This window comes from Amaranthus tricolor, chromosome 1, assembly GCF_026212465.1.
Source record: "Amaranthus tricolor cultivar Red isolate AtriRed21 chromosome 1, ASM2621246v1, whole genome shotgun sequence".
Classification (NCBI taxonomy): Eukaryota; Viridiplantae; Streptophyta; class Magnoliopsida; order Caryophyllales; family Amaranthaceae; genus Amaranthus; species Amaranthus tricolor.
Genome location: NC_080047.1, coordinates 37,938,618 through 37,961,697, shown reverse-complemented (window position 1 = coordinate 37,961,697; position 23,080 = coordinate 37,938,618). Strand labels below are relative to the sequence as shown.

General features: G+C 34.4%; 2 protein-coding genes across 2 annotated transcripts; both read left to right on the top strand.

Annotated features, from left to right (window-relative positions):
* Positions 1 to 416: 416 nt before the first annotated feature.
* Positions 417 to 15,151, top strand: LOC130816948 (uncharacterized). The gene is made up of 18 exons (XM_057682882.1): positions 417 to 767; positions 3,533 to 3,766; positions 5,175 to 5,238; positions 5,313 to 5,442; positions 5,541 to 5,682; positions 8,426 to 8,674; positions 8,753 to 8,837; positions 9,558 to 9,660; positions 9,964 to 10,089; positions 10,237 to 10,350; positions 12,907 to 13,025; positions 13,128 to 13,215; positions 13,313 to 13,405; positions 13,485 to 13,574; positions 13,723 to 13,842; positions 13,962 to 14,053; positions 14,682 to 14,739; positions 14,840 to 15,151. The coding sequence occupies exons 1-18, from the start codon at positions 590 to 592 to the stop codon at positions 14,915 to 14,917; spliced, it is 2,163 nt and encodes a 720-aa protein (XP_057538865.1). The 5' UTR covers positions 417 to 589; the 3' UTR covers positions 14,918 to 15,151.
* Positions 15,152 to 16,762: 1,611 nt separating this feature from the next.
* On the top strand, positions 16,763 to 22,683 carry LOC130816932 (U-box domain-containing protein 14-like). Its single transcript, XM_057682881.1, has 4 exons — positions 16,763 to 17,284; positions 20,464 to 20,580; positions 20,678 to 21,091; positions 21,315 to 22,683. Exons 1-4 carry the CDS (start codon positions 16,976 to 16,978, stop codon positions 22,383 to 22,385), a joined length of 1,911 nt encoding a protein of 636 aa, XP_057538864.1. The 5' UTR covers positions 16,763 to 16,975; the 3' UTR covers positions 22,386 to 22,683.
* The last annotated feature ends 397 nt before the right edge of the window (positions 22,684 to 23,080 follow it).

Genomic DNA, 23,080 nt, shown 5'->3' with positions numbered 1-23,080 from the left:
TAATTTCAAATTCAACGCCATATAATTATTCTCCTTCATCTGTGACAACCCTCTCATTCATAATCAAAGTTCAACACGTACTTGGTTGGTGCCTAGTGGGATTATCGACCATTGCTCCAAATTTACGCATTACACAAGTATTATTAATACTCTTCTATCAGTCACAATTAGCATTAATTTTTATTTTAATTTGTTTTATTAATTTTATATATATTTCTTTTTGTCAATAATTTCACAAACTGATGATCCTTCCGTCCTGACAACTCATATTTATAAATATTCTTATTAATCTCCAATTCAATTTTCGTTTTTATTAATTTTCGCCAAAAAAAATTAACGGTGCATTTTGAGAGGGACACGTGGAGACATGGAGTAATACCTTACTTCCAAGCACTCTCCTCTTTTTCTCCTCAATTCCTTCGTTTTGACGTAGTTGATCAATCTCTCTCAATTTTCTCCCCCTTTCTCTGATCTTGTCCAAACTCATAACTCATACGTTCACTCCTCTCTCTTCCTCTTGCAATGCATTACTAGTAACTTGCACTTACTTCCTTCTAGATTTCGATCGATCAATCAATCAATCAATCAAATGGGTTCTGTGCCATCAACCCCGCGAATTCCCCAAGAAACGGCAGAATATATCATTGGTACTTTTGTCGGCGAGAAATCATTTCCTATCACATCTGAATTTTGGAATCAATTACTGGAGCTTCCTCTCCATTTCCATTGGTCTCCTGACCGTGTTCGTCAAGCTTGCAACTCTTTGGGTAATACATTTTCCATTGATTTGCTTATCACATTATTTGTGATGCTGTTTTCTGAATTTGTTACTGTTTTACGGATTAATTTGATAGTATTTATAGGAAATTTGATAGGGTTTTCTTCCGGTTGTCAATACGAGAAGGGTTGTAGAGTTTCTTTTGATCGATTGGTATCAGGAATTATAATGCTCATGTGATTACAACATCTGGCTTCTGATGTTAGGTTTTTGAGTTATGTAAGATTACCAATAAGGGTGGTTATGCTCATTTGATGACAATATTTGGCTGGTCGGTGAACTCTCAAAATTAGGTAATGCCATGTATCTATTCTGTGGTTAGAGGATTGTAAGTCGCTCGTTGTAATTGTGTACTGGAGAGTTGAGGGAAAGTTTGTAGCAGTTTCCAAGACAATGTCGCTTAATTCACTAGCGTGATCGTTTATGAATTCCCGATTCTGTAAATGTAGCTCAAATTGCACCCTGTTTACTTGTTTTGGTTCGCAGTGTGCTAGTGAATTAGTGAAGTGGTGAATTTGTGAATTAGGGTGGAGTAGTATTTTTCCAAGATGACAAAACTTTCTTATAACTCATTAAATGAGAGGTAGTTTTTTTGGTTTTCAAAATTGAATGGGGTTAAATTAAGGCCTTTTTTTGCATTGAGTTTTTAATGTGTTGAAAATGCAATCAGATAAGCATTTATGTGACAATCTGTTTGCTGTGAGTGTGGAATGATTGTTCATGTTTCAAGAGGGTAACTAAAGACCCGGTTTGTTACCTCTTCTGAACCTGTGATATGATTTCGTTTTCCTCTCCTTTTGAAGCTTTACCACTTATATATTTGTTATCCTCTTGCTAACGGCCTATGCCCTGACCCTCCTTTTTTAATCAAAACTTATCATTGCCCTTTCTCTTCTTTAAGTTTTCCCATCTCATCCCATTCCATTTCCACCGTGTATACCAAGTGATCCCTTATTATGGTCTTCAAAGCTTTCAAGTGTCAACAACACCCTTAAGATTTCAAGGATTGACAATCACTTCCACTAATAGAAAATTTAGAGGTTTTTATTCATGCATGATCATGAATTCTAAAGTAAGGGTTCATCTAGGTTCATCACTAGGAGTATATATGTTTAACAATCACCACTGGTAGATAAAGATTCATAGGAATAATCAAATTTTCAATGAATGCTAAATCTTGCTATTTTGCAATAAAGTCTTATCTAGCCTGTTTTAACTTGAAGAGTAATATTCACTTCTGAACATTTTCCAATTGTTCAAACCAGCTAAGCTTGAAAAGGACAACTTTCACTTATTTGCTTGCTTCTAGCGTGTTTTACTATCTTGTGGAAAGACTGTCATGCAATCATGTGGACATGGTCACATATGGTTAAAGCTTGCTTATAAATTCAATTGTAATTGGTTTAAAGGTTTTTGAAGTGTTGCAAAGATATTATTATGGTTTATAAGACAAAATTAATAGTTAAATGAAAAAAGGATACAATTTTAATAGACAAAATAGCACGCTGAAGGAGCAGATGCGTCATTGTTGGACAAGTGTCTATTAAGTACATTGGTTGGATACTAAAATAGCTGGATACTATTAGGAGTTATTATATCTCTGGTTGCTAAGAGAGACTCCAATTTATTGAAATAGTTGGATACTATTAGGAGCTATTATATCTCTTGTTGCTAAGAGAGACTCCAACTTCCCTACTTTTATTTTGATAAAACTTTCTTGAAGTTTCCTTTTGTCTCCACAACAGTTAATTGACCATTACATTCCTTCTAAAAGTAGGATTTCAAGAGTTGTTGATACATAATTCTACTTACTTGCTTTTCTCTTTCCCTTTCTCGACATCCTCGCTATTCTTGCAATATCATTATGCCATAGTGTGAGTTGAGCACGTGGCGGTCAAATGACAGTAAAAAGCTTTTCAAATAAATTTATCAACACTGTTTTACATTTGACACTAGATTCTAGACTGACCCCAAGTTTACGGCCCTACTCTATCATTTATAGGACCTTTATTAGATCTTAGTCTTGTGTTATTTGTGCAATGTTGAAATGCTTTGTAGTTTGTTGTGCCTACAATGTTGCTTCATGAACAAACAGCTTTACAGTTGACGCAAACTTTAACCGTTATCTCACATGTTGCTACAATGGTCACTTTACACATTGGTAATGCATGGGCGCTTGTTGCTGCCTTCGTTTTCATAAGAAAGCCTCCTACATAAGTACATAACCGAGTGGAGGGTTTAAAATTTGTTTTTGGTAATTAACATATATGACACTCGCTTGTTCAATTAAAGAATCGTCTCCAAGTGAATTTTATGTGGAACCATTAATGAAAATATTTACCTTGATATTAGGTAAACATAATTAATTCTTAGAGGACCATTGACTTTTTTTTTCACATTTATCTAGTTTCGGTCTTTGTCATGCTTGCTTAATACCATAAATGCTCTAAGTTTTTTCCATCTAAAAGAAGGGTTTTATTACTGTTGTGATCTCGTAGTTGCAGTTTTGCGTTGTGGAAGTATACTTCTCGACAATCTCTCTTGATAGGTTGCTTTTGTCGCATGAATTGCTATTCAGCTATCCTTTAGACCTAGCAAGTTATTTAATGAAACACGCATCTATTATGTGCAGGTGTAACTATTGTTGTTGTAGTCACAATATTTAGCATGATTTAATTACCTTACACAAGTATCTGACAGCTTAGGGCAAAAATGAATGCTTACAGGCTCATTTTCTTTTTGATTCTCATGCAGCGCAAAACAATCATGATACAAGGCATCTTGTGAAGCTTTTGCTCCACTTTGCAATCTGTTTGCAAGATTGTATGAGCTCGGATGCTCCATCCATCACTTATACAAAGGCTTTGAATGCAACATACTTGTCTTCAATATTTTTGACACATTTAATAGAAAATAGCAAGACTGGAAGCATAGAGGAATTGAACCTTGCTTTGAATGATAGTGAGCTCCCAAGTAGATTTCCTAAAGGTATATTTTAATGTGCTTATATTGCAATTTCATATGGGTGATCGGCTCATGCATTAAGCTTGTTAACTATTAGTGTGATTTCAGTCTTATTTTGTAAATGATTTTGTTCTTTACTCAGGTATATTCTAGGGTGATTTGCCCCCTCTCTGCCCCTCCTTTGAGAAAAATCATTTTTGAAGTGTGATTTCTTGTGTGATTTTTAATAGAAATATTTTTAACGATGATTTATATAGGAATATTAATGATTAAAGTCTCAATTGATTTTAGTTATAAGACATGAACATTATTTAGAGTACACGTAGTTGAATTAACCTTTTTCTACAATTTAGGAAGATATTAGAATTAAATTTTCGTATAATATTTTCTCGCTTGACGCCATTTCACTTATCGCTTACGTAACGATCTATGCAGTGTTTGTACTAGTTAAATACATGCACAATGATATAATGCCATTTTAACTTATCGCTTAACGCTAGCCCATAGTGTAAAAATGCGCTAACGGTCGCGATCGCGGCAGTGGAATGATGATGCGGTAGCGGGAGTGATGCAATTATCGTAACACCAAAATATCGGTTGAAACCATAAGATATCCCTTGATACGGCTTAAAACGCGGGTTTTTTACACCTTTGTTATACAAAAAATATTGGTTTCTTTTATTTTGAAAACCTTTCCAATGTAACCGATCCGATGTGATGTGATGCGGTCTTTTTTAACACTATGCGCTAGCCCAAATGAAGGAGGAGGGTGAGCGATAGATTAGGTTGTTTACTCTTTAACCAACATCCCTGCAGTTTAAAGGCAGTTTACAACCAAAAAAAGAATTTCACGGTTATCAGCACATTCATGCTGTGATTAAGGCTTAAGCTAATCATACTAAGAAATTTTCTATTAAGTTAATTATGTCTTTGCCTTAGAAAGATCACTTGAGCCTTGGAATTGCATTTCAAGATCACGTCTTGGCAAATTTAACTGAAAATATTGCGGACTTGAGTTTGACTTGGATATAATGCTTTGAAGCACTTTGGTCTTACCTTTGACCTATACCTTGGCGGAACAGGTTGAGTGAGGATGCTTTTGTGTTCTTGCATCGACTTAGCACAATCTTATATATGTGTGTGAAGGACTATGATTTTTTGGTTATCTCTACTAGTATTGAGCAATGAATTTGATTTGGTCTCTATTAGATTTTCCATGCCAGCTGTTAATAAATAAATTGGAAAAAGGAATTTATGTAGGATTAGGCTGGAAAATAAACATAGATTGTGGCTTTCACTTTGTTATCTTTTGTAGAATGTTTTTATGTCTAAGATGTTTAAAGTAAAATTGATGCTATTCTCTTGCTGGGATTTGGGGCTTGGGGAAAAAGACATAGCATGCTTCATGCAGTTTTTCTTCTTGTGAATGCAGATCAAAGTATTGAACAAATTGTCATCCACAGTGCTCTTAGCTTTATTTGCACATTTGAGACTAGGTATGCAAGTAAATTTGCGTTCTTTTTCAATTGTATTCATCATTATCCTGATATGGCTGCTCTTGTTATGCAAGTCCTTCCACATATTTGCTTCATTGTGAACTACTAAACTTCATGATGCTCACCATGTCGACTCAGCTTCTCTGTGGGCCATCCCCTGGACCAAAAGATTTCCATCCTTTTCTTAATGCCTTTATGTCCCAGGTGATGGTGACAATCAATTGCTTCTTGCTTATCATTGTAATTGATCAAGTCTCCAACTCTCCAATAATATATCATGTAATTGATGTCTATAATTTCAGGAACCTTCTCTGGTTGCACTGGTGGTCTCTAAGCTGCTGCTAAATTATATTTCACAACAACAAAGTACTTTCAGTGGTGCATCCTACTCTAATCCAGAAGGGATTCAATCTGGAGTCTTACAAAAAGTTGGATCTGCTGCTGGTAATGATTGCTTAGTTGCATATTTCCCATCTCATTGTTATTCAGTTAATGGAACCCTTGGGTAGACGGTAATTTGGGAACTAGGTAATTATGATTGATTTCTATGATATGAAAATAACTTCAAATTCTTTTTGGATGCATGGTATATTCTTCATTAGGATTTTACTAACGTATGATCCTGAAGTATGCCACTAATCCTAATCCTTAGTAGAATTTTAATATTCATAAAGATCTTATGATCCTGATGGTATTGAAATATTGATTGTCAGGTTCTTATAATGATTTTCAAATTTCATTCTATAAGAGTAATTTGGGATACAATTTGCAATTCTTTGTTTTTTTCTTTTTATCATAGACATGTTATTTAACTATCAATCATTATGACCTAAAAACTGCAACCAATACATGATTCCATCGAATCATGAGTTCAAAGTTCAAACGGATTTATTGATTACTATCTGTTCCCTAAAGCTTTTCTTATTTTTCATTTTGATATCTTCTTTGCTCTTTCAACTTTTTGCCTCTTTTGTTTTTTTCCACATTCTCACTGCCTTTTAATGTTTGATTCTTCCCTGACTTGTCTCCCAATTATCTCTTTATCCAAACATTTCACTTAAATGTAGCTTTTAAAAGTGTGCACGAAATTATCTCCTTATTTCTTCATTTTGATATCTTCTTTGCTCTTTCAACTTGCTTTAAAGATAGGCGTTACGAAATTGTTTTTCTTATTTTGGGTGGAGCTATACAAGGCACGTGTTTTTGTGCACCTTTTGTGTTTTTAGGGAGAAAACATATGATTTTTCATGGAACTATTAGATGGAAAGGAAGGTTTTTCACTTTCAAAGAGGAGTTTTTTTTGAATTGCTTGAAATTTACAAAATTATATCATCAAAGAGAATGAATCATGGGTTAGCGTAGTGGTTGAAGCCTCTCTTTTCCAACCCTTGTGATGGGGTTTGGTTCTTGTTATCTACAAAACTTATATCTTACACAAACAACTCACATTGTTTTGATTAACTTACTAATAATATGCCAATAGTCATATCATAACCTGTCATCTCAAACATTGGAAAATCGTCTTGAAAGTTATTTAAATCAAGATTCACTTATGATATGGTTTTGTGAAGTTTCCAAAAAGCTTGTACTTTAACTTCTCCTATTTCATCATATGTGCAAATACTTCCACATTATAAATATTGTTGTCAATTTAGTTGGAGAAATGAAAATTGATTCATACAATTAAACAACGGAATTTTCTTAAATATATCTAGTAATAATAAGCAAATATCACTCATCTTATATCTCAAAATATTTTAATTTTGCACCATTCTATTTTTCTTGAAAAAATAAATCCTTCTGTAATTATATAATACTCCCTCCAATTCGCTTTAAATGTCTCATTTAGGATTTTGCACCATGCACCAATTAGGCAATTACGCTTAGTTTGTATTTTATTCTTAATCTATAAGCGAAAACATAGTCAAGTGAGATCTTTTTTGATTCATAACTACTTTTTATAATTTTAATTATTTACAATCAATGATATTAAGGTTTGGATTAGTGCATTGGAAAACGTGTAGTATTAATAGTACACTGAAGTGAATAGGAAGGAGTAGGTTATTTTTACCTATTTATAATTATATGGGCTAAATTATGACTAAAGACTGAAGTGTACTCGAGTCGGGGATGTCAAATAAACAATCTAATTCAATTTTATTAAATGAGGTTTATGTAATATAAATACTAACTACCATTTACAATTTGCATTGATTCTACATAACTGTGATTTTTTTAAAACGTTATTCATGTTAGCTAAAAATTACTAGTAAAAGAATATCTAACTTGAAAATTCTAGTCCAATTGGGTTGTGTAAATATAATGTGTTTTCTTCAAAAGGTTATCATAGAACATTTATTTATATCTAATTTTATGTTTCTCTTAATCATTGTTTGTGACAAATTACTATAGAAACTAATTTAATCTAACAATATTTTTAGAAGTTAACATTGAACCTATCCGAAAACATACCCAATGTGAGATGACTTGAAACACATTTAGATCTCATTCCATTTGAACATGTTCTAGAAATCAGCAAACGCAGCCCTAATGACCTGTTTGTTAGGTGTAGAATCTAGATATCAATAAGTTCTAAACGATAAGAATGGACAAGTAAAACGATAAGATAAAGAGGATGATTCTATAATTTATACCACCTTCAGTTTTACTTGATCTTTTCACTTTATACTGTGGGTTGTTCTGAATTGATCTTCTCATTTTTCTAATAGCAACACTTTTTCTGTAATCGTGGTTAACTATTGCAATACAATCTTTTTCTTTTAAATTTGTCGCTCCATTGTATGTCTGAGTCGGTGGTTCTTAAAAAGACTCAAATTTGTCGCTCTTTCCCTTATGTTACATTTTACTCACCTAATTGCATAATGGACTTTGACACCACCAACAATATAAGTTGATCACCCATATTCTTGCTACTCTATGGCCCCACCACACGTGTTCATTGGTGATGTTACATTGTAGCAAGAAGTAGCTAGTGCTATCCTTATTTTGGGGAAAAAATAGATAACTTTTACATTGAATAAAAAAATTAAGATTGATAGTAGCTCAGTTGGTTGGGTTAGTCTTCTATATTAGATGGGGTACAACCCCATTTAAACTGTAGTGTATGTGACATTCTACTCTGTTTGTATCCTTTTTTTTTGCTGACTTTTTGGCCTTGCAATTGCAGCGAACTTGGTGTTATTGCCGCTAAATCTTATTGTTGGTTCAAACAATGAAGGCTCAAGAATTGTGTTGGCCAGGAGCAGTCTTCATGTACTTCTTATTCTTGTTCATTTTCGCAAATGTCTTGTTACTGATGAGCTTCTCAATGGTGAAAAAGATGTCAATGCTACTTCAGATAATTTGGTTAAGGAGAAGATACTTTTTTGTGAAAATCCATTTTGTAAGGCTTTAGAAAATGCAAAGGATGTTGAATGTAAGTGGTTCAAAATATTTTCTTTTCATTCATCAAACATGTTTTTGTGATTTGATTTATTTAGTCATTTGCTTACAGTTGATCGAGGCGATATTGAGGGGAATGCTCATAGCGGCCCATGTGTGAGGGTACCCTTTGCCTCCCTCTATGATACTTTAGGAATGTGAGTGTCTCTGTCTTTCCATAGCTTACCTTCTCTCTAGTTGAAACTTCTTTCCCTTTTGTTTTTGAACTCTTCTCAAGCAATTGTATGAAAGAACTATACGTGGTATTTGTTATTGCTGCATATGTTCAATTTGCCTTGCTCTATATTTAGCAAGAGCCTCTTTCAACACAATGGATTAATGTTGTAACATTGTGTTCTTGTCACCGGACTGTATATGCTTTAACAAAAAGGTCTTATGGTGGTGGTAGTTTGGATTTGTTCTGGAACCTGAAATGAGCACCTTAACTTACTCTTCAAATATTTTACCTTTTGGCCAAAAGGAGTAATAACATGGTTTATAATTGATTTCATGTTGGATTTGGATTTGATTATGGTTTCTTCCAGTTCTCCTCAACATCCTTATGTTTCTAAAATGGTAGGCGTGGATTTGGGTTCAATTTGGACTAAAAACAATATGATGCACATACACTAGCTCACAAGAAGGTACATTACCTTAGATCAGTTACTTAATAGAGTTAATTGACTCCAATATAGAATTAGAGAAACTAGAGGGAACCAAAGTCAAACCTCAAGGCTGTGGAAATTTTTTTCAAAATTGAGAACATTCTCCTTATCTTTTTAAAAACTTATTCGGTTTGAGCAGAGTTTGAAAGCTTCAAGCTCTTCTCTCAGCAGATGTCATTAGTTGATCTTCTGCTTTCTTTGTTTTCGTTTCAGGTGCTTAGCTGATGAAGCTGCAGTTTTGTTACTTTATTCCTTGGTGCATGGGAATGCAGACTTCCTCGAATATTTGCTAGTACGGACTGATCTTGATACTCTGGTATGATGTGCATCTGGAACTGCATAATTTATCATATTTAGAGCCTCACAAACGTTATGGCGATATGCTTTACTTTTTAGAATTTGATTATTGTGCTCATACGCTATGTCATTTGATTGTTTTAATCATGTGCTTTATGATTGTGTGATACAAGTTTCACTTTTACATTAAACATATGCTAGTATATTATAACTCAAACTATATTGAGTAAATTGTGATCTTGCTTATTAATTACAGCAGATAGATTAACTGTGCGTCCAATGTTTTGCTTTTAATTTATTTTTTTTTCTAATGACTTGACAGTTGATGCCCATCTTGGAAATATTGTACAACACTCCAAAGAGGACATCAAATCAGATTTACATGCTATTGATCATTCTTCTTATTCTCAGTCAGGATTCTACTTTCAATGCTAGCGTTCACAAATTGGTAAGAATCCCTGTCTTGGCCCTGCTGTCTCCAACTTTTTCTTCTAGCAGTATTGTCGTCTTGACTATATGTTTTATTTCTTCCTGCAGTCCTAACTTTAAATGTTTGTTTCTTTCTTTTCCCTTTTCTGTATATTGGTTGGTGAAGATGCTACCAAGTGTACCTTGGTACAAGGAACGGCGCCTTAACCATACATCGCTGGGATCTTTGATGGTGGTTATTCTAATTAGGACTGTGAAATATAATTTATGCCGGTTGCAGGTACATATTCATAGCTGTTATAATTTTGTGTATTTGTTAATAGAAGCATTTGCACAAGGCACTATCTTGTATTAATTATTGTTTATCTCCTTCTGGACATGCTTGTTCACTTTAAGTTGTTACTCAGTGGCTCTATTTAGGGATGATATTTTAAGTTGACGTCCAAGTATGTTGATTTAAGAGTGTTTTTAGGCGTGAGCTGGTTGGCATGACCTTTTAGTTCAAAGATTAGTTAGTTTCCTTATCCTAATCAGTGTCACTTTAAATTAAGAATCCAATTGCTGGTTGGATAATGTTTTTTTAGGAGTTTCCAAGTTGGAACTGGATCGTAAAATATGTTATAAACAAAGCATAAGCTTGGCCAATTACTTCAACACTGTTTTGATCAAAATTCGAGTTAATCACTTGTAATTTCGGTAATCTTCAAGCAATTGAGAAAAATTTTGTGAAAGTTTTCTCTAGTTTATTCTTGGCAGAGTTGTGTTTTTCACTCAACTGTCGCATCATACTGGTTTGATTTTCTGCAAAGAACTTTGTAACAATGCCCTTATGATTGTTTCATGTTGAGTTAATTTTTGATGTTAGTTGTTGCCCATATCACTGGTTATAGCCGAAGAATGTCCGCAGTGTGGATGCCCCTAGTATTGAGTCTGTTCGCAATTTGCTATTGCTGTTTGTAGGTAGGCAATTATTGGTTTGTCAAAATGAACTTGTTGCTGGTGGAATTGCAGTGTTATGGAATTCCCATAGACATCCCATGTAAAATTATAAACAAATGCTTTGCTTTTTCGTGGGTCTATAAACTTGTAGCTGAAAGGCCGTGAAATTATAAGCAAAATTTCTTTGTTGTCTCGGCTTCATCTATAACTCTCTAGGAAACTTTTTAACAGCATGTCATATGTTTAAGGATGCATAATTGTGGAACCATACGATCAAGCTTACATTTCAACACTGTTGAACTTTTATCGAGCACTTAACTGTTGATGCTCCTTTGGTTTCATTGTTGGTGTTGAATTTTAACTGCTTCTTTCTGATTTTTGCATGACCTTTATTGTATGTGCTTTTGATGCTGACATCTCATAAATAGTTATAAACAAATGCTTTCTTTTTCATGAGATAAAAATTTTGTGCATCACGCCCTCACCCGCCATGAGAGTGTTAGCTGTTGGGTTTCATGCGAGCCCACAAGTCCAACTCGGCCATCTGAATACTCAAAGATACATAAGGGAATGATGCAAATGGTAAAAGGAGTTCTAACGATTTAATTTGTTATTAGTCTAAAATATTTGGATATGACTAACTTTACTAGTTAGATCGAAGTTTAGGATTATGCGAAGTAAATTTGGTTCTGCTACTTCTTCCTTGGTGAAAGCTTACTAGTTGGAAGTGAAAGCTTGTCCATTTATCTTAGTCCTTGGAAGTAAATTTCATAGGTATTTCCTTTATATTATCTTTTACTTCTTTTAAAGCTAGGATGGGTAGTATTATCATATTTTGGGAGGATGTTTGGTTAGAGGCACATTCTTTCAAAGAACTTTTCCCTAGATTATATCATTTTCCATTAAAACATAACACCTCGATTATGGAATTTTATTCTTGGGTGGGGGGTAATGGTCAGATTGCCTGAAATCTATCTATTAGGCATGAGCCATTAGGGAGGGATTTGAAGTTGGTGAATATAGTGGTCGGTTTAGTGTTTATGCAAACGTGGTTTCCCGTCCATATAGATTTCCTTATTTTCCTTTGGCTAAACGAAGTTGGAAAGTTAAGGTCCCAAATGCTTTTTTGTGATTAGTAGCCAAAGGGAAGTTTAACACGATGGAGAACCTTCAATTAAAAAGACCGTACAAGGCATTAAACCCTTATTGGTGTTTTTTTTTGCGAGAATGGAAAAGATAATGATCATTTATTCCTTCATTGCAAGATGGTGAGAAAGCTATGGTAAAGCTTGTTTAGAGATATTCTTCTAATTAACTATTGTGGTATGAGAAAGGATAATGATCTTAAAAAGGAGTGGGTGATTTGTTCTTTTGCCATTCTATGGTGTATATGGTTAGAATGGAATATTTCAATGGTCGATTTCTACAAGTAGACGTGCTATGGGAGAAGGTCTTTTTGGCGTCACTTTTGGCTAAGGTGCACGGATTATTTCATCATTGGTCTCTTAATGATTTACGTAGAAGTAATTGGAATGTGATACTGTATATATCTTTATTTGTTTTTCAGGATTTCTAATCCCATGGATGTATGACGATATTTCTTTATTAATAAAAAACTTCCTAATCAACAAAAGTTATAAAAGGTTGTAGTTGGCAAAAACCCCATGATTTGACTTTTGAATGTCTTGCATGATTGGCATTCTCTTAATCTTTTAAAGGACAATCAATGGTTCTTCTGGTGCATAATTTTGTGCTTGTGGTTTCCCTCATTTCACTTATAAATTTTCAAGGTCAAAGAAGAGAAAATTGTTATCATCAAGTGATGTGTCATGTCTACAATCCACAAATACCTTGGATTTTCTTCTTGTCTAAATTTATTTGCTTGGTTTGCTTGCAGGATGTTTATCTTCACACAAATTGTCTGGCAACATTGGCGAATATGGCTCCTCATGTTCACCGTTTGGATGCATATGCATCTCAAAGATTAGTCAGCCTCTTTCATATGCTTTCTCGCAAGTATGCTATCTTGCTTTCTTCCATTCTTTATTTAATTTTTTTCTGTAAATTGACATTAGTGGTGTTAGTTCTATGCTTTATTGACATATGAAATTCAACCAGGTACACCAAGTTAACAGAAGTACAAAATGACAGGACACCGTTAGATAAAGTGAATTCTGTAGAAGGTGACAATGTTCTGGAAGATGTGGTAATTTTCTTGTATATTGTTCTGTAACTTCTGAGTTATGGATTAGCAAGTCAACTTTATCATGTATATTTTCTAAGAGAGTAAATGTTTGTTGCAGTCCATGGAGTTGCATGTTTATACAGACTTCTTACGGATTGTTCTGGAAATAATAAATGCAATTCTGACCTATGCTCTACCCCGGAATCCAGAGGTATCATCTGTTACTTTTTTTTTAAATCATGTACAGTACAAATATTATTTTTCTAATCTTTGCTAATTACGTTCTTCAGGTTGTATATGCTGTGATGCACAGACAGGAGGTATTTCAGCCATTCAGGAATCATCCACGATTTAATGAACTGCTTGAAAACATTTTTACTGTAAGTTTAAAGATTTGATGATTACTGAAGTTGAATCTTTTGCTGTTGCAAATAACTTATATCTTCGTCTCTATATTCAATAAATCAATTTGGATGAATTTTTTCTTGGGTTCTTAAACGAGGACTTGTGTTTTTCCTTGAAATGTAGGTTTTAGATTTCTTCAACAGTCGAATGGATGCTCAAGAGTTAGCTGGTGAGTGGTCTGTGGAAAAGGTGCTTCATGTTATAACCAACAACTGCAGATTGTGGCGTGGGGAAGGAATGAAGGTCTATTAACTAACATTTCTGCGTGCTTGTTTTTATTATATATTTATTTTATATGCATCTTAGGAAACCCATTTATGCATACCTACCTTTCATCTCTTGCATTTATTTTCTTTCTCCAGATGTTCACCCAATTGCGCTTCACATATGAACAAGAAAATCATCCTGAAGAATTCTTTATTCCATATGTGTGGCAGCTTGCTATAGCTAACTGGTATGTTCCAACTCATCCTTTGATATTGTTGCAACTTACTTTTCGTGCTGAGGGAAATTGGAAAAGTGAGAAGGAAATCAGCATAATTTTCCTAAGTATTAATTGTTTTGTTGAAACTGAGCTGACTCTTTCTTTAAGTTGCAAAAAGATGCTACATTTGAATTTGCATAGCAAGTTTTAGCCGCTCATTTGATTGAGTCAGAGTGTTGACTGTTGAGTGTTATTATCTGCCTTTCATGACTCATATCATGAAAATTATATAATGATGTATAACAATGTCAAAAGGAAATATACACACAACATACCGTTACCCCAATGCCAAGTGGCTCCCACCTTAGTGGGGTTTAGGGGCGCATTTACGCAAGCTTGCCCTTGTAATGAGAAAGGTTGTTTTCGATTGACCATTTGATCCCTGATTGCATACACATAAATAAGAAACGCAAATGAAGAATTGGAAGTAAAATAATTGCCAATATACTACCCTTATGAAGGCCTGTTGAATGTGAAATCCGTGAGCATCTAATAAGTAATATCCCTCATATAGGATTCGACTGTATGTATGGATTTCATTCACTTATCTATGTACTAGTATATGATAGTAATCGACGCTGGCCAATGTGTTGTGCAGTGGATTACCATTCAATCCTAGCAAAATAAACTTGTTTCCAGTCGATCCGCCTAGAGAGGTAAGCATCCAGTAAAAAACCTTTCCCTTTTCCTATTAAATAATACTCCTATCCTTTTCCGATCATCTCATCCTGGAATTTTTACATTTTCACGGAACAGAGTGCTTATAATGGAGAAGAAAATCCTAAACATGAAAATGAAGAACCAAGTTCAAATGGAGTTGAACTTGATCCCTAGTAATTCTCGACAACCGATTATACTTTTGTCTCTTGAAGTATTTGTTTCCGAAATCCGAATGTAAATATAGATGAATAGCTGAAAATTTGTAATTCTTCTCATTCTTTTCTGTCCATATGTTGAAGCAATTATGTAAAGGACTTTTGCCTATTATAGTACGGCGTACGTGGATGTAATTTTGATTTTGTTACAAAACAAATTTCTCAAAAGAATAGCTTAAAGCTTGTCCTTGGATGCGAAGCAACGCCAATTTCGACCTCTTTTTGAAGCTGAGCAAACTTCGGTTATCGATCATTGCAAGTTCCAACTACGCACCTTATGAACATTCCTTGCTTTGCATAGGCCATTGGCCACCTTTATGATCGTACAACCATGGTCCATGTACATACTTCCTTCATTGTGTAATACTCACATCCGATTGTGATATGTTGTGTGAAAAAATATCAATTAGTAGCAAGTATAATGGAACGGAGGAAGTAGCAATTAAGCCATCCGAAACATAAATGACCTAATAACTGGAAATAAAAATTTTAAGTAGGTATGAATATAGGGTTGGACATTCTGCACGTTGCATTTCCTAAAGACAAAAGATAGTCATCAAAATGGAATTTCTGGTATAAGTAAAGCTTAAGCTAGCCAAAGCTTTTCGGGTCATTTTTCTTAATCCTCTACTATATGGTCTGTGAGTCATTTTTCTATTTTATTTAATTTAGAATTTCTCACAATATTTTTGAGACTGATGACTTGGTGGTTGTAAAAACTCGGGAGAAAACTTATCATCCATCAAAAACAATTTAAGGAGAATGTTTACCAAATACTAACATTAGATTGTTTAACCACCCAACCCTCTATTTGCATCCTGACTAGCTAAATTGCCTAACAAGTTGATCAACGCCTCCCCTAAGGGACCGTTTTTATAAGAGACGTCTCTCCAGGTTCAGGCCCAAGCCCAACAATTAAAAAAGAGAAAAACTTATAAACTGACGTGCACGTTTGACCCTATTTGAAGTTGGTGTTATAATTTATTGAAGTTGGTATTAAAATCTATTAAAGTTGTTATTTAGAGTTGGTGTTATAACCTATTAAAGTTGGTATTTAGAGTTGGTATTATAATCTATTCAGAGTTGGTATTATAACCTATTGAAGTTGGTATTATAACTTATTAGAGTTGGTATTATAACCTACTAAAGTTGGTATTTAGAGTTGGTGTTATAACCTATTGAAGTTGGTATTATAACTTATTAGAGTTAGTATTATAACCTACTATAGTTGGTATTATAACCTATTGAAGTTGGTATTATAACTTATTAGAGTTGGTATTATAACCTACTAAAGTTGGTATTTAGAGTTGGTATTTAGAGTTGGCATTTTAACCTATTAACCTATTATAACCTATTAGAGTTGGTATTATAACCAACTCTAATTGGTTAATTACCAACTCTAATAGATTATAATACCAACTTCAATAGGTTATAACACCAACTCGAAATAGATTATAATATCAACTCCAAATACCAAATTGTATGGGTTATAACACCATTTTTAAATACCAACTTTATAGATTATAATACCAACTCTAATAGATTATAATACCAACTTCAATAGGTTATAACACAAACACAAAATAAGGTTATACAACGTGCTTTTTTTTGGTAGTTGTTTTTAGTAATAATGAGCTAGCCTATTTGAGATGCGTTTTCTATAAAGACAGTCTCAAATAAGAATTTATTTAAGCTAATTTGACAAACACACTCAACATAAAAAGTTTAAAAAATAAAAAAAAAAAAAAAATTAAAAAAAAAAAAAAAACCACCTCGCATGACAGCAAGCCAAAGAATACCATTGTGTGCAGCTTTCAGTTGACCGACGACATACAATTTTAGTTTATTTATCTTTACATTTAAATTTAAACACGGCGTTTGAAATTCTTAATCAAATTCAAATGTAAAGACTTTTTATTCTCTTCCTCAAATTCCAAATTCCAAATTCCAAATTCCCTGCGATTTTTACTGCTAATTCTTCAACTCCATTCCGAATTTCTCATATCAAATTTCTAGCATGGCTCTGCCTCCATTACCAAATTCAACCAAGAACAGTATTACACTAACATTAACCCAGACAAATCAGATAATCAAACAAATTTCTTCATTTTCTGAATGTAAACATACTTCTAAGCTTATGTACTCTAATTTGAGGCGGAGAATTAAGCTTTTGAGCCCTCTTTTTGATGAATTGCTTGATAGAGATGATCAACAACTCCAATTACTCACTCTTGATCAGCTTCAAGCATTTCAATCTCTTCTAACTGCCTTAATTTCAGCCAAACAGCTGCTCAAATGGATTCTGGAATCCAGCAAACTCTATCAGGTTAGGGTTTTTTTTCTTGTTTTGTTTACTTTTGATTTTATGGCTTCTTTTCTTGTGAACAATTTATAATGATTTCAACTTAGATTTCCGATTGTTCTTAGGGTTAGTATGTTGAGTGATTTTTGAAACGCAACCCTTGTAGACATACTTAAAATAAAGCTGAGTGTCACCGGTCAAAACAAAGAATGCTTCATGATTTGGTTTTGGGTGAAATGATAATTCAAGAGCAATAACTGTAATAGTATATGATGTAATCGAAAGATGATACAGGTACTATGTTATGGTCGTTGAATCTCAAGTAACCATGTAAATGGGGGAGAAGAGGGAGAATAGAAGAAATTTAGAAGAGGAGAAGATTGTTTTATTTCATTTTTATTTCATCAACTCTAATATAACATTATGTCCCTTTTATACTACTAAGACTATCACAAACACCCATTTATAACTTATTACATTTTACTATCAAATATACCTATAACATACTTTCCCATTCAAGAGACTTGTCCTAAGTCTATGTTAAGAGATCTAAACAAAAATACAAGACAACTTTTAACTAAAACTAAACACTATAAAAAATGCCCAAAATAGTGAGAAATAAAGTAAGATTAATATTGGTAATTTCTGATTCCATGCAAAATGAGTTCGAGCACCAAATTTGAAACTCATTATTAGTCGAATCTTCTTTACCAATATATGAGCAAGCAGCATCATATGCGTTGAAAATTGTGCTACAGTACTTTTATTTTCCCCAACACTTGCTTGAATTTTAAGAGTAAAATTGTGGTTTTGAGACTCGGATTGTTGATAATAATCAAGTAACAAGGCCTTTTTATTTTACTTATTCACCACTTCATGAATAAAACTAAAAACATGCATAGAAATCTTTCGTTTCTTGATTTTTAACGACCAAGGTGGGTCAAGCACTATTTTAGTATATTCTGCCCAAATTTTTCTCTTTTTCTTGTACATCTCGTATCTTCTTTCAATTGAATGAACTTCAAAAATTTTCCCAGATGTAGAAAATAAACTTTCAGGTTCAATTGCCACAAAACATTCATGATTTTTATCTAAATCATGTTCACTAATCACACAATTAACCAAATCACCATCCATATGAACAAAGCCTTTGGAACCCAACTTACTTTTTGCACATGAATTCATATGATCAACATTTAAAGATTCTTGAGTATCAATTTTTAAATCACACGTTGCTAATTCTTGAATGGTATTTACTTCAATCATGCTATCGAATATCTCTAATGCAATCACATAACCATTTGCTTCGTCATATACTACAATAAATCCCCAATTCTCACTATTATCTTGGCAATTATGATCAAGAATTGGTTCATTACACCATTCACACAATCATTTATCCCAACTATCAAAACATTCATCTTTCAAAAGTTTTTTAAAAGATTCAATAACCTTCTTTTGTTAGGCTTCTTCAAGTTGTGGGATTATTGGTTCTTCAAATTGTATGGTTTTGTAAAACTCTTCACTTTTCATCTTTGCAACCACTAAAAAAAAAATCTCTAGTTTAGGGAAAAACTCCAAGAACTCAAATGACCATGGCAATTCTTTTCACAAATAGGTTGTATGCAATTTAATTGTAGTATTTAATGTCAAGAAATGAATGTTTCAATAGGATAGAGAAAGAAAAAGAATAGAAGAGAAATATTAGTGCCAAGGAAAGAATGACTCTTGATACCAATGTTATGGTTGTTGAATCTCAAGCAGCCATGTGAATAGGGAAAAGAGGGAGAAGACGAGAAATTTAGAAGAGGAGAAGATTGTTTTACTTCATTTTTATTTCATCAATTCTAATACAACATTATGTCCCCTTCTATACTACTAAGACTATCACAAACACCCATTTATAACTAATTACATTTTACTACCAAATATACTCTGTTCAATAGCCATGGTGGAAAAGAACTAATTGAAGATGTTGAATCGAATTTATTACATTTCAATCCTTTATGATTCCTCCCAAATTGGAGAGTGATCAAGAGGCTGCACTCAATAATTATTACTCAAATGTTGTGAAAGGCTCATGCATGTAGAGTAAGGAACACATGGGAACAAGTGTTGTTAGTGTATATAACACATGAGGCCTCAACCATCCGTTTAAGCTTTTAGTTGAGTTGGTTCCTTGACATGGTATCAGAAGCCAACGTGACAAAAGGTCACGGGTTCGAATTTCAACAACCCCTCATTTATAGTGGAATATTCAACGCCTGGTTTGAGGAGGACTTGTGTTGGATCCACACTTCTAGCCCAAAAGGCTCTCGTGTGTGGAGGCGTGTTAGAGTATATAATGGGACCTCAACCATAGCTTAAGATTTTGGTTGAGTTCCTTGACAAATCTGAATAAGGATCTGAATAAGATTGATTGTCAAGGTAAAGATGAGGTATGATTCTGTTGCCCATGACACGACACAACAAATGAGAATACTGCATAATATCATTGCTTGTGCACACTTATGATCCTCCAAAACATTGACCCTAGTTATTCCAAGCATTAAAAATACAAGAGTCCTACCTGAAATAAAATAGGGTTTGCTCACTAATATATGATGTTATGAATTTATTTTTTGATCAACAAGTGTTAGGTAGGGAATCTATACCAATATCCTCATCATGCATGACTCGAACTTGAGTGACTTAGCTTTCTGGTTATGGTCATTTTAGAGTTGTATGATTGTGTTCTTGGTGTGAACTAATGGAAAATAACACGTAAAGCAAACACAACTTAGACTTTGAATTCTAAGACTATCTTTTATTGATGTGTGTTATATCTGTAGCGTCAAATAAGAATTAAATTAAATAATATAAAAGCTAACAAGAATAAATCAGTGAAATGTTCTCACTTTGATTTTTAATATATTATAGCACTTAAGTCTGTTTGGTTTTTGTCATTAAATGGTGAGAATGGTTATGAAAAGTTAATTTTTTCACAAGCTTAATGGTAGTGCTTGCTCTACTTTAATCATCACATTTTCTTGATAAAATTTATTTTTGATTATCAGTTAGAGTAATTTTGGTAGGAAAATCTCTTCATAGCCATTATTTATCTTTGTCACCATTCAAAGCAAGTTCTTGCATCATTGTATTCTAGCATTATGCCCTACAACTACAATGTTGATTAATTAGAACAACTTTTTGAATGTATTTAGGCTGTGCAAAAGGAAAAAATCTCAATGGAGTTTCTTCACATAACAGGACAAATTGAAGAAGCACTAAGTAAGGTTTCTTATCATAGGCTTGATTTATCAGAGGAAATTCTTGAACAGGTAATTTTGTTGATGCAAATGTTTTTATGTGAAAGCTATAATAGTGAGTATCATACACCTAAGAAGCTTATGAGTGGAATGATCTGGTTTCATCTAGATTGACCTTGTTCATGCTCAACTTCGACGATCAAAAGCTAAAGCAGAATCCTCTGATCTACAATTAGAGACGGACATAAAAGCGGTGCTGGAAAAACCAGAACCTGATGCTGCAATTCTTAAAAGATTTTCACGAAACCTATATCTTCTGACTATGGATGATCTGCGGAAAGAATCACTTGCCTTTCATGAAATGATCATTACAAGCAGTAGTGATCTTGGTGATTCATTTGCGATGATCTCCACCCTATTTAAGAAGCTTAATGACTATCTGCTAACTGTGAATCCAGAAATTGACATGTATGATATTGATAAGGACACGATAAAGCACAGATCTCCTGTTATACCAGATGAGTTCCGTTGCCCTATTTCACTTGAGCTAATGAGAGTTCCTGTTATTGTCTCAACCGGGCAGGTTAGGCCTCCTTTCTTTTAATAGTAGTTAATATCTAATTTGTGTTTTTGTCTATGAATCGTGATTGTTGATTTAAAAATTCATTAATGGGATTTTAGTTTGTCTTGGTTATTGAGACCATCTAATTTCTGTAGACGGCCTCTGTTGGTCGTGAAGCAGTGCCTTGAGGACTGTTCAACAAGAGTCAAATACATGTGATTTTTGTTGATATTTTTTTGTGCAGACGTATGAAAGATCGTGCATCCAGAAATGGATTGATGCTGGTCACAAGACATGTCCCAAGACACAACAGACACTGTTGGATACAACATTAACACCAAATTATGGTTTGAAGAGTCTTATTACTTTGTGGTGTGAGACTAATGGGGTGGACTTGCCAATAACGCAAGGAGCAAGCGCAAACAGGAAAACTGGAAATCCTGCTTCCAACTGTGACAAACCAGATATTGGTTCGTTGTTAAATAAGCTAGCCAATGGAAACATAGAAGAGAAACGAGCTGCTGCTGGGGAGCTCCGGCTGTTGGGAAAAAGGAACGCAGACAATAGAGTATCTATTGCGGAGGCTGGAGCCATACCACTTCTAGTAGCACTGTTGTCTTCATCTGATCCTCGGACGCAAGAACATGCTGTCACAGCACTTCTTAATCTTTCGATTAATGATACGAACAAAGGTATTATTGTGAACGCTGGTGCAATACGAGATATAGTAAATGTCTTGAAGAATGGTAGCATGGAGGCAAGAGAAAATGCTGCTGCTACACTATTCAGCTTGTCGGTTGTGGATGAGAACAAAGTGGCAATAGGATCAGCCGGGGCAATCCCGGCTCTGATTGATTTACTTATCCAGGGTACTCCAAGAGGAAAGAAAGATGCCGCTACTGCAATTTTCAACCTTTCGATTTACCAAGGCAACAAGGTGCGGGCCGTGAGGGCAGGAATCGTGGACCCTCTAATGAGATTTATCATGGAAGTTGATAGTGGAATGTTTGATGAGGCACTAGCAATACTAGCAGTGCTTGCAAGCCATCCGGAGGGAAAAGTCTCGATTGGAAAGGCCGAGCCAATACCTCAGTTGCTCGAGTTAATAAGAACCGGATCTCTTCGTAACAGAGAGAATGCGGCTGCTATACTTTGGTCGCTGTGTATGGGTGATCTCAAGCATTTGAAACTTGCAAAGGAGCTGAATGCCGAACAAGCACTGCGAGAACTCTCGGAGAATGGCACTGATAGAGCCAAAAAAAAAGCTTTGAGTCTGTTAGAGTTCCTACAACGAGTTGAAGATGCTGCAGATTAAGCAAAGATTTGAACGAAAAATGTTATCGCTTTGTCTAGTTCTTCTTCCATTTTCCCACTACTTTTCAAGCATTTGCTCATAGGTTTCACACAGATTGCTCTTGGAGATCTGGACATATGCATATTTGTAAATAGTTTACAAGTAATATTTGTATCTAGCCTTTACATGCAGTATATTTCTTGATTTGTATATTGTTTTATCTTGCGATATGGTATTAGTATATGACAGTATCAAGAGACATTTTTCAATATATTCAAGGAGTGGTGCACTCGTTCGAGCGCCTCCATGGTTTGTATGAGTTATGGTCTATTATAAGGTATGAGACTTGTCCACATCGGTTGTAAATTGCAATTGGTGTGGAATTTATAGGCAAATGGGCTCGCTCACCTAATAGGCTAGTCTTTTAGGTGAGCTCTCCTGTTTGTCCCAATAATAATGGTATCAGAGCCGGACTCGGAGAGGCAGAGTGAGCGGCTTGCGGATTGGGTGGACTGGAAGAGTCAGCCGTGACCAACGAGGACGTTGGCCTTATGGGGGGTCAATTGTTATAGTCCATTGCAAGGTATAGAACTTGTCTCATATCAGTTGTAAAGTGCAATTGGTGTGAGGTTTATAGGCAAATAGGCTCTCTTATTTAATAGGCTAGTTTTTTAGGTGAGCTTTTCAGTTGAGCATTGCTCTATTTCGCTAAAGCT

Bases quoted from the DNA above. Each gene is read 5' to 3' on its own strand.
- LOC130816932 (XM_057682881.1), top strand. From the start codon at position 16,976: ATGGCTCTGCCTCCATTACCAAATTCAACCAAGAACAGTATTACACTA. The intron at 20,581-20,677 runs GTAATTTTGTTG...GGTTTCATCTAG, and splicing joins CAGAGGAAATTCTTGAACAG to ATTGACCTTGTTCATGCTCA. The intron at 21,092-21,314 runs GTTAGGCCTCCT...TTTTTTGTGCAG, and splicing joins TTATTGTCTCAACCGGGCAG to ACGTATGAAAGATCGTGCAT.
- LOC130816948 (XM_057682882.1), top strand. From the start codon at position 590: ATGGGTTCTGTGCCATCAACCCCGCGAATTCCCCAAGAAACGGCAGAA. The intron at 5,239-5,312 runs GTATGCAAGTAA...TTGTTATGCAAG, and splicing joins ATTTGCACATTTGAGACTAG to TCCTTCCACATATTTGCTTC. The intron at 14,740-14,839 runs GTAAGCATCCAG...TTCACGGAACAG, and splicing joins CAGTCGATCCGCCTAGAGAG to AGTGCTTATAATGGAGAAGA.